The 12,011-nt window shown below is 39.0% G+C and overlaps 1 protein-coding gene across 7 annotated transcripts in view; it reads right to left on the reverse strand.

Moving 5' to 3' along the window:
* Positions 1-12,011, reverse strand: part of ect2 (epithelial cell transforming 2) — a 51,508-nt gene that overhangs the window by 38,264 nt on the left and 1,233 nt on the right. For 4 of the 7 annotated variants that reach the window (XM_008407827.2, XM_008407826.2, XM_008407829.2 and 1 more), the window contains exons 3-6: positions 9,647-9,726; positions 5,173-5,265; positions 2,305-2,487; positions 1,461-1,550 (exon numbers count right to left, since the gene is read on the reverse strand). In XM_008407827.2, the coding sequence (XP_008406049.2) occupies positions 1,461-1,550; positions 2,305-2,487; positions 5,173-5,265; positions 9,647-9,726 (446 nt within the window). Of the gene's footprint in view, positions 1-1,460; positions 1,551-2,304; positions 2,488-5,172; positions 5,266-5,536; positions 6,697-9,646; positions 9,727-12,011 lie in introns of those variants that run through there. The other 3 variants (XM_008407828.2, XM_008407833.3, XM_081606653.1) reach the window with 2 other exon arrangements.

The raw sequence follows: 12,011 nt of genomic DNA on the forward strand, positions 1-12,011 counted from the left end.
ACCTGGTGGCCAACACTAGTCACCCCATTGTTGCGAACTTAAAAACTTTGTCGCTTAGTAACTTTTTAGACAAAAAAATAAATAAAATAATAACAGCAGGTCAGATTTTTTTAAAGACCGGTGATCAGCCAGAAACCTACAATCGGTGTACCACTACCTGCTAAGGCCAGAGATTTGATGGCAGAAGCAGACAAAGTTTATGGTTTCTACTAGAAATGTGCCGATCAGGTTTGTTCCTGCCGATACCGATCACCCATGAGGGCCGATCACCGATACCGATCACATAATAATTTTTTTTTTTATCATAAGCACTACCGGTTACATTATGTGGAAAAAGGAACCATGAATTCACCTTAATTTAGACAAAAACTTGTTTTTAATAACTTTTTCCAAGACGAAAACTAAACAAAACAGGCATTCTGCAAATTGTACTGCTATCGGTAATACTATCTTTAACATACTGATAACAGATGAAGGCTCTGAAGAGGCTAAATAATGCAAAGAGCCAAAATAAAACCTTTCAACATTGCCAAAAAATTCAAGTATAAAACTTAACATACAAAGGCAAATACAGGTTCTATTACAATAAACAATCCAGTTACTGAATGAAAACTTCCTGATAGCATGACGGCTAGCTGATTACTGCTAGTTCTGAGTGGCTGTTTCTGACTGAGTGGAGTAATTATGCAGAACAGGGAGGAGATCGATTATTTTTTTTTTTAGAGATTATCTGTCTCATGTTAGGACAGCGGTCGTTTTAATACGTATGTAGAATGTATTTTTTTAAGTTAGATGCTGCAGCTTTAAACAGGTTCGGTGTGAGAGTCACTACCAGGTGGAGCAGAAGCGAAGCTCCATCTGTGAAATATTACTACCTGTAGCGCGTAGCAGCAGTTCAACAGCGAGAGCAGAACCAGCGTCTTACATCGCAGCTCGAAGACTTAAATAATTTTGCAGGTTATTTGTTTAGCTTTCTGACCGTCATGCTAATCCGGGTGAGTGTTTGTAGCTGTGCGCTGCTTTACCTGCTATCTGATCCTCCGTATGTCTTTTTTACTGCAGTGAGCCTCGATGTAGCCAAACTCCGTCAAGTATGGCATTGTTTTTATGTCGTATTAACTTCGTTGTGTTGATGCATTTTGACGTGCTTTAATTTTCCACCGCAACAGGCAAACTTCCCCATTCACTCAGTGCGTTATAGTTCCACATCGCTTAGGATTTGTTGCTGCGCGTTTGCGCAGTGTGAAGGAAAGAGGAGACCAGCTGCACAGGCAGGTTGAGAAACGAGATGCAGGTGATCGGTATCGGCAACAAGAGCCAATGATCGCCGATCACCGATCATGCACTTTTTTACAAAAATCGGCCAATTATGATCGGTGACCGATCCATCGGCACACCTCTAGTTTCTGCACATGATAAACTGCACCTAAACCTTTTTTGATGCACAAAATTATTCTCACCATTTCCTCCTTGTTCCTGAAGCCAGTTAAACACAGTGACAGGTTCAGCATGGCAGTGCAGTAAAGAGGACGGCATGAAAAATGGAGCGGCTGCGGAGAGAGGACTAAAAGTCAAACATTGAACATGAAATCATTCCTGTAGGAGTTAACAGTTCTAACATCAAATGGTAATATGATGACCCTAAAGTCTTTATCAGGAAAAAACAATGAAAAGAAAAGCTTCACGCTCAACTTTCTGAAGTTCTAACTACTGAAGAGTAAATTTTGCTATAAGTTTATGGTGGATATTTCAATAGCGGTCAGTATTTAATTATGAAACCTGGAAAAAACAGACACTTTGTGATAGAGAAAGGATGGATAAGGGAAGAAAGGAAAGAAATTACTCGATGAGTGACAAAAAGATGAAAGGGAAAAGAAAGAAAAAATCAGATACAAGAAAGGATGAAGAAAACAAGAGGATAAGATAACAGATAAGGGGAAGGACAAGGAAAGAAAGGAAAAAGAAGGAATGAAAGGACATCAGGGACAAAAACAAAGGCTGAAGATAAAAAATTAAGAATTGGGTAAAGGAAAGGAGGAAGAATACAAAGAAATGCAAGACAAAAAATAAACTTTAAAAAGTAATCACAAAAAGGAGGAAGAAACAAAGATAGCAGGACTATAGAAATACAAACATTTTTTTGTTGCTTTTTTCAATACTTATTCAACCCTGGAAAATGTTGAAAAAAAAAAAAAATCCAGTTTTCCCAACTCTGTAGGATATCTAAACTAATCAAGTACAAATTCTCCCAGCTTCTTTCCCAAATCCAGCATAAAATAACCCTGGTGTTGATAAAATACCCACCTCTTCCTTAGCAGCGCAGCGCAGCACAACAGGAGGCCCAACAATGCGGCTCTCATGTTTGTAGAGGTAGGTGTAGTCAGGGGAGCTGAAGTCTGTGAGGACAAACACCGTCTCAAAGTCTGTGTTGTCTCGATCTGCAAACCCCTGGATGTTATCCGTCTTTATGAACGGTGTGTTGATATCCTGAACAGGAGAGATTGTTTGCAGAGATCAGAGCACAAAAAAAGACACTAAAAAAAAAAAAAAAAAAACATTTTGAGCCTTGTTGACCATATTAATCAGGCTTTTCTTTTGTGGGTATGTACTCGTCAAAATCCATTCTATTAATAATATGACAAAAAACTAATGAAAAGATTAAACCCCTTCATTAATTAGATCATTTATTTAATGTCAACAAATCTCGATAAAATAGAGCATCAAACAGCAAATTGTGGACATTTACACAGAAAGCATGACCTTTTCCTCCCTGCATTAGAAGCACTGGATCACTGCATGCCAGTTCAGCTGTTCTAACACAGGATTTCAATAAACAAATAATAACAAAAAATGATAGGAAAAGCTTGTTAAATGGAGCCATTTTCAAAAAATTTGATGTCAAAAGTAAAAATAATAAAATTGCAGTGTTCGTTCTTAAGCTTACTCAAAGGAAGACTAAAACATTTAAAAGCAGAAAACAACTTAGCCAATGAAACTAAAAAAAATCAAATCGGAATAAATAAAAGTCATTACTTTTTTTTTTTATAGTTAAGCATTGACTAACACAGGGGTCGGCAACCCAAAATGTTGAAAGAGCCATATTGGACCAAAAAAACAAATCTGTCTGGAGCCGCAAAAATTTAAAAGCCTTATATAAGGCTTATACTGAAGGCAAAACAGGCTTTTAGTGCTTATATTAGTCCATTATCAAAATGACTAAGTGTATACATAATTAGCATTCATGATTAAATGTTTATATTCCCTGCATGGCGTCCTGGAAGGAATTATGCACCACGTGACTACTCTGTTGTAAGATGGTGCTTCCGTTACAATATTAATGTATTATGTTTCGTTGCATTGATAAAATTAAATAAATGCAATAAAGAAATCTGATTTTTGATGTCACTTTTATCATGAAGATCGACAGGGGAAGGGACATTATTTTCCCTTTTGGAACTCGAAAAAAACTCTGTGCAAATGCCAAGCACGTCAGTGCAAGGGTAAAACATAGCAGCATCCTCTTCTCTTTTGACACGCTACCAACTCAGCCATCCTCGGACCTGAGGATGTTAAACACAGTAATATCGCTAAGTATCATTCTACATATACACTGACAAAAATCACTAATCAATTTATAAAAACAACCACTTTGTTACTAAATGTGCCTATGGTAGGATTGTGTCCTACGTATTTAATGTGACTTCTGTTTATGGACGTCACTGGACAGCTTCTCAACATCGGGCATGTAAGATGTAACTTTAATCTTGACACGAGAGTTGATGTAGCATGTCTTTCCTGGAAATGTCTTTCCACATGACCATATTTTTCAGACTATAAGCCGCTACTTTTCTCCCACGCTTTGAACCATGTGGCTTATGGCCTGGTACGGCTTTTATATGTACGATTCCAGCTTTTTTTTATTTTTCTTTTTATTCCAAAAATAAAATTGTAGGGGCGGCTTATAGTAAGGAAAGTCTATAGTTCGGAAAGTACGGTACTCTTTTTGCTATTTGGCAACTTTTCGCTACAGATCAAACGTTCGGGTAATCTTTCCTCATTGGCAATGAATGCAATTGATTCAGTTCAAGAATTGTAGAATTTCTCCTCGGCTATTTTCCTCTTTTCCCCTTTGCTGTCCATGGCCCACCACAGCCCCCTGCCTCGCACCTCACCCAGCTGAAAGAAATGTGTCACAGGCTGTGACGCAAATCTTTGTTGACAGAAATGTTGAAATTTTATATTTATTGTACACATTTTTATAACATTGGAAAACATTAAGAATGATTGTGTCATGTTTGTTCTCCTACAGAAACCATATTAAAACAAAAAAATTATTTCCAACCCCAATCTTTTCCATTTTCAGAGCTCCAGGGAGCCACTAGGGGAGCATTAAAGAGCCGCATGCGGCTCTAGAGCCGCGGGTTGTCAACCCCTGTACTAAGCTGACTGAAGATGAATACATAAACTAAAAGCTGGAATATAGACATTGTTTTATAAACGTATTTGTGAGCCTGCCTCTTTATGAAATTGAATATAATTTCAGATCTTTGTCTAACTTTTCTTCAGGTTAACTTAGAAAGTGAGCTATTATTGTCATTATTATTATTATTACAGGTTAGTTTTCTAAACTACAAAATGTAAGTGTTAGGGAAGCTCAAATATGAAAAATTGGACTGATATTGATATCTGATAGTAATACTGGTGTTATGCCAATCGTAACAAATAATCGATAGATTACTTGATTACTAAAATATTCGTTTACAACAGCCCTAATACGTACACACACATATGTACGCGTACGGAAATACGTACACACATACATATGTAATATTCTAAGTAAAAACTGATTCTTAAAAAATTGGCAATTAAAAATGAATAACATAAAATAAATATTCACTGCTTTTAAGTGCCTGGACTAATTCAAGCGGTCCAATAGCCACATAATGAGTGGAATGGAGAGGTATTTATCTCAAATATACATGTTAACATTATGTTTTTGTCGTAATAAACCTGAAAGTTTGACATGAATAAATATGTTCAGCATCAGTAAGTTAATCATGCAGAGTGATTGAATGAGTAACCAGTGTGAATTAAGGGTCATGCAGTGCGTCCCAACGTCCCATCAAAGTGTCAGACAGTCATTCTCACAGGAAGGCAGACACTGTACTGTACCATAGTGACTATGGATTTTATCATCATTTTCTCCTCGGAACCCGCCTCGCCTTCTCTTATCTTTACCACAGGTACCTCCATTACTGTGATGGCCTGGAAAAAACCAACCAGCAGGACATGGAGGTCAAACACTGGCATTTAAAGAAAAAAAAAAGATCATAACAAAAAATGGGCAAATATGAAAGCTGAGAGAGAAAATTGCAGAAGGGCAAGGACAAATGCATACAAATTACCACTATGTGGGGACAAAAACACAGTGAGGGGTGGGTTTCTGGACACAGCGAGGGGCAGGTGTAAGAAGATGGGGCAGAATCTTTGTCCTTGCAAAGTTTAAAGATGGTGTCTTCAAACAAATATCACACACCTGAAGGAGGATGGACGAAGAGCAAAAGATCATCCTGTTAAAAATGTATATGATGTTCAAAGCCTCAGGAGGGAGGTGGAGAAAAGGGACGGATGTCGATTTGTTCTTGGCTCTGCTGAGAACAAATCTGAGAATAAACTGCAAAAAATTTAAACCTTAGCCTTCCTTTCTACCTTACAATCTGTAACAAATGCAAGCTGGAGGGAACCATAGAGGACCGGCAAGTTGGGCAACCTTCTCCGTTTCAGTGTGAAGTAATTTCCGTAGAAGCATAAGCAGCCAAACCAGAGGAGAAAAAGGGTTCAAGATAACTACGGCCCTTTCTCCATGGCTGTGGCTTTCACCAGTTCTCCCTCTGCCAGTCCCAGCCAGATTTTCCATTAGTGGATTCCTGCACAGCAGGACAAGTATGTACAAAACTGGAAGTAGCCCGGTATTGAGACTGCTTTAGTTGACCCGTCTCACCATCTCAACCAAACTGATCATAGCATGGTTAGACCTGGCAGGCCAAATCTTTTTATGAACTAGGAAGAGCAAATACAACATCAACTGGATGGAGCAACCTGCTAACAGATGGACTAAGAGATTTTGGAGAAACTGGTTGGCTAAGGGTACACTTGCAAAATGACATCATCAGAGCAACAAGCACAGCTCCTACACGCTCACGGCCCACCCATGTTCCAGCCTATACTCATCCCCACATAGATAGGAAGAAACTGTTAATGGAGACACACCCAACTCTGCTAGCACCAAACTAGACATTAACTGACTATAATGGGATTTGGCAATGGAGGAGGTTAGGTAAAGCTTCAGGACAGAATAATGGAAACACACCAAAAGTGTACTTATTTGTGTCAAAACAATGATAGGCCTGTCACGATAAACAATAAATCAATTAATCGCATGATAAATGAAAATTATCGACCTCATTTTAATTTATCGGCTTTATTGTTTCTTCCTGCCTTTTTCCCCATTCTATTGATAACATTAAATGAAAAAATGGCTCAACTCCGGTGCTCTTCACTGACCCCTCCCTTTCTCATTTCCTTAGGGGGTGTTTACACGACAACGATACAACAAAAACGGCACTTTTGTTCCGTTTTTGTTGGATCGTTTACACGATAACGTTCTAATTACGATCTGTGTTTACACAGTAACGGTGCACATCGAAAACGTGTAATGCTCTCGCTGCAACTAGTGCGCATTTTTTTTAAAATGCGCACTTTTTTAAAAAAAGTGCGCATTTTTTAAAAAAAAAGTTGTACTTGAAGGCATGTGGATTTGCGTGAGAAAACACGCATTGTGTGCGTCTGATTAGGGCGCATGCAGTTGGATAAAGTGGGATAACTTTGCTGAAACACCTTGTTTGAGCTTTCACGGTGTCTGTAGCGAGCCCCGGACTGGAAGCCGTTTATTGTTTTTACCTTGGAATGGCCAACAGTCTGTTATTCCCATATCAATTTGATAAAATAGGAGTTCCCGCACGTCCCATATCCGCGTCCTCTGTTACCTTTTTCAGCAGTTAAAACAGTTTAATCCGTTGCTAACAAGTCGTAACTTGTTTTTCCGAGCCGCCTTCAACCGCAACATGAAAGCTGAAACGCTCGGACTGGGTTTACACCTGTGAGGCAGCGAAGGAGACCTGCTGCTGCTGCGCATGTGTGTTAGAATCATGGCAGCAACCCAGCAAAACGTAAATAACTTGGCACAGTTTTTTTCCTGAACTAACCGACTGAGTTGAGTAAAGCTGCTGGATGCAGGTGATAATAGCTAAAAGATGACTAGCTAATATCAATACAGCACGTTAAGCTTGTTAACAAGTAGCCTGTATGCTACTGATGTTGTTGTCTATGTTCAGCTACGTAGATTAATTTTGCCCCCCAAAAATAAGTCGGTGCCCCCCCTGTTAAACTGGTCTGGAGCCGGGGCCGGTCCTGGTCCGTAGTTCTCTAGATAATAACGCTGAATAAGCAGCCTGTATTTTGCCATCTGGGCGGTGCGGAGCGGTGAAGAGACGCTGAGGGAACCGTATCTGATGGGGAAACAGTAACACCAGCATTGTGAGTAGTTTCTTCTTCTTCTGTGGATTGTAGGAAGCAGCTATGTTTTGCGTCATACTATGCATGAGCTGGGGATTCTCTGGAAGAAAAGATCCGTTTTCTAGGTTTACACGACAATGGAAAACGTTACGTTTCAGAAACATCGCACTCTGGAACCCGTTTTCAATCTGTGCCGTTGTTAGAGAAAACATTCGGTGGTTTCGTGTAAATGCACACTACAAACGCAACAAAGCTCTTACGTTTTCCCCCAAAATCGTTGTTGTGTAGACGGGGCCTAAATGTTCTGTTCTGTGTGCAAAATTCTTGAATGTTTGTTGGTGTTAAATCCTAAAATATGAAGTGGCATTGTTGTCAGTTGCTATGGCAACGAGTCTGCGTAGCTTGGCGAATACAGATCACTTTGCTGTGGATCATAGCACGAAATTAATTCCTACATTTTTAAGTTTCACTGAGTTGACATAGCCATTCACTGAGTTAATGGCTATGTCATCCATAGCCATACCGGCTATGGATGACATGTAAAAGATTAGTCTTTTTGCCCCCTAGTGCTGTATGAATGCACAAAATTTCCGTAGGTCCAATAACATGGATGGTGTCTTAAGTCATAAGTCAGTGCCTCACCAGCAATGAACCTCACCGCACGTCACTGATATATATATAAATATATACACACAACAAACGCCATCAAAACTCTTCCGTTTTCCCCCGAAATCGTTGTCGTGTAAACGGGGCCTTAGTGTAATGCCCAGCTCACACTACACAATTTCAGAATTGTCAGCCGATCGTCTGCCCATTTTCAAAACCTGAGAGTAATAGTAAGTATTATGGGTTCAATCGTGCCGGGTGTGGTGTCCCGCCACGCAGCAAGAGCTACACACCACACACAAACCAATTTCTCTCACCAACATTCAGATTTCAGACAGAAAATCAGACGTGAATTTAAAGTAAACAAACGAATGTATTGCCTTATTACGAAGGAATTCTACCTTTTGTGATATTGGCTGGCTATTTATGTCACATTAACGATGAACAGCTGAAAAGTTACCGGGTTTATCAACTGCGGTAACAATTTCACTCCAACTCCTCTCCATTAATGTTGTTTCCACATATCATCTCCGATGTCCGCTGGACTCTCGTTGCGTCATGTCAGCTGTTTGGGATTCCCCTCCTGTTTTCCCTTCAGAAGGCGCGGAGGTGATTCTGCGCTTTCTGATTGGCTACCTGTCACATTCAACAGGCTGCGTTCTCACTCCCAGTCAGGGACAACCCCACACGCTGCAGCGATAAACTGGCCAAGACAATCCAACATGTTGAATATGCCTGATATAGATCAGAGCGGCCACGACGTGCTACCGACTGGACCCGATCAGTCGTAACACACTACACACTACAGGATGATCGTTGGACGTTCTAAAGTTGTCGTAAGGGCAAAAAAAATCGCGTATTGTGAACTGGGCTTAAGAGAGGAGGCTTGAATCAGGTTGTCGGATATGCCAATGTTCTCTATCTAAATCTAATTATTATTGAAGCGAAAGATAGTGTACAGACTTTGTGATCTGTACTCTTTTGGTTGAATGTAGTTTTTATTTCCACTTTGGTTTTATGTTGTGTTTAGTTTTTATTCAAGTGCATTTTTAGTTAACGGAGACTGAGAGCCCATTTTATTTTGGTTTTTGGTTGTTTTGTTTATTTCGTTTACCAGTTCCAGTGTTTAGTGTTCTTTTGAAAATAAAGTGCATGTATTTTTGGCAGGATATCACATGCATTATTATATTATTACCGTTACATCAGTTTAAAATGGTCTTCAAACAATATTATCGTTTATCGCAATAATTTTTGAGACAATTGCCCAGCAAAATCTGTTATCGTGACAGGCCTACACACCTATATACAAGGGGTTCACCGATTTATCGGTGCCAATTTTCTTCATTTTGGGAGATCGATGATCATCTGAATGCATTCAGATGATGCATTCAGATGATGCATTCAGTTGATGCATTCTGAATGCACTCCATTCCATGATCACTGAATGGAAAGAGGACTGATGTACCTGAAGGGCTTTAACAAGAGCTTCATTTCTGCCTGCTTCTCCCACCAGAACAACTCGTGTCTCCACTTTGGGCAACATATCTGAGAAAGAGCAGAAGCAAATTAATATTCAACCATTTTCTATTAAAGTAACAAACATGGACCAATCAATTTGAATGAAGACAAAATGACAAAAATTCTGTCCATAAATGAAAAACTTAAAAGAAGCATAGACAAGCAAAAATCAACTTATTGTAATGACAACCTGGAGAAGCTGAATCTTCACTTCTAGTATTGCCATCAGCAGATCAAACTTAATTCTTCATGTTTTAGGAAATCCATTTAAATGTTCTCAAATTTCAAAATAAGCACTTCCACACAGATTGCTGATTTTTAATTAACCCCATAATTAGGGGTGCACCGACTGCAGTTTTCGGGTCGCTCACCAATTACCGATCTTTTAAAAAGCTTAGCCTGTTGATTCCGATTTTGTTCAATATCAGTTTTCACAATGGTGTCCTCAATGACTGGCATGCAAGTGTTTTAGTACTGGCAGTTAAGGGTTAAATAAAGTCTATTCTAGCCTAGCAAAGACAAAAAGTTAGGACACCCTACCAGCTAGTTTTAACCTCTCAGGTAGAAATAACCTCAGTGTGTGGAGCTGCCCCAGTTCTCTCAGTCAGTTGTGGCATGTTTGAGGGGATTCTTGCATGTACAGCCCGCTTCATGTCCCCCTTCTAGATCAAGATCCTGGTTGACTAACTGCTGTCTTTATTCTCAGGTCACCCACAATGGATTGATTTGGGTCACCGGAGGACCCAGTTATGCTTCAGCTTGAATCATTAGACAGAAGATAACAAATTTAATCCACAAAGCCCCTTTTATTCACTGTGGATTAAATGATGGTGGTTGCTATAAGATTCTCTTCCTAGAATACTATATTTGGTTCATGTCAAATATGTCTCTTCTTCTGGTGTCCAAAACATTTACTTCTACACACCTTTCATGACAGATAAACTTGCTTAGTCTTTTTCTGACTGTAGAGACATGAAATTTAAAGTCAAGCAGCTCAAACTTGCTGTGGGTCTGTCACAACATTTCTGTGTTTCTGAATACTTCCTTTATCAACTTGCTGTCTGATTTCAGGGTGAACTTGCTTGAACAGTCAGACCTGCCCACCAGACTATTTTTTGGATAGTGTATAGGCTTGTTTCAGTTTGTTTTAGGGGCTGTTTGAATCCCTTACCACACTAATAAGCAGCTGAAGTCCTCTCAACCTTTTATATCCAACCATGTTTACTCTCTCTGACTTCATCAAGCTAAACGTCTGAGGCTCAAACAGGGCAATCCCTCCTCAGAATGCTGTGTAAGTGTTCTGATCATGTGCTGCTGATTTGTTACACAATGTGAGACTTTAGTTGGGGTTAAATGTCGATGTGTCCCAATTTATTCCTAACCAAATTGCATTTATAATTAATTTTACATTAAGTTTCATGTATTTTCTTACTGCTTATATTACTCAATATTGTTAGCATTTCTATTTTATATTGTATTAAGGATTCACTAATAAACTAGGCCAATATTATGTATATATCTGTTTAAGAAAATGACAGTTTATCAATTAATCATTAGCCGATCGCTAAAATAAATCACCTTTAGATTAACTTAATTGATAACTTGCATCCTTAACAGACATGAACCTGTTCTTACCCACCTCTGCAAAAGTCTGAAAATCATCCCTCCCCTTTTACTATGTCATGACAAAGGACTGACTGACACCAGGCGATGTCTGCATTATCAATAGTCACCATACTGTTGCCAACTTAGCACCTTTGTCGCTATATTTAGGAGGGGAATCTGAATCAGCAGATCAGGCTTGATAAAGATTGTAATCAGCCAGAAAACTGCAATCGGTGCACCCCTGCAAACATGGCTTCTCTTCTTCTGTTCAGCCCGCAGTGCTGTGCTGCATCACAGCAGACATAAACAACAACAAGATGGAAATAATAATTGTTTATCAATATTGGCCCAGTTTTAGAATGATGTGTTAAAATTACTAAGAAGCCAATACCAACTTTGATCCTTATTAGGCCTGTCACAATACATTTTTCTGGACAGTCCAAGAAGTTATTGCAGTAAGCAAGGATATTGTTGTTTGAGACCATTTTCAAGTAACATAATAGTGATGGAATAGCAATGCAAGAACACATTCTCAAATATCAATAAACTGTAAATTCTAATGAGCATTTAACACTAGAACTGGAATACATTTTAAATCCAAAATGAATAAACAAAACAGAAGCAACAAATAAAAATGAATTAAGAAGTCTAAAAAACAAACAAAAAACTGTCCTTCAAAAAAGGAGCTAGATGAGACCAAAGCACTA

The sequence above is a fragment of the Poecilia reticulata genome, chromosome 4 (assembly GCF_904066995.2).
Source record: "Poecilia reticulata chromosome 4, P_reticulata-male-v2, whole genome shotgun sequence".
Classification (NCBI taxonomy): domain Eukaryota; kingdom Metazoa; phylum Chordata; class Actinopteri; order Cyprinodontiformes; family Poeciliidae; genus Poecilia; species Poecilia reticulata.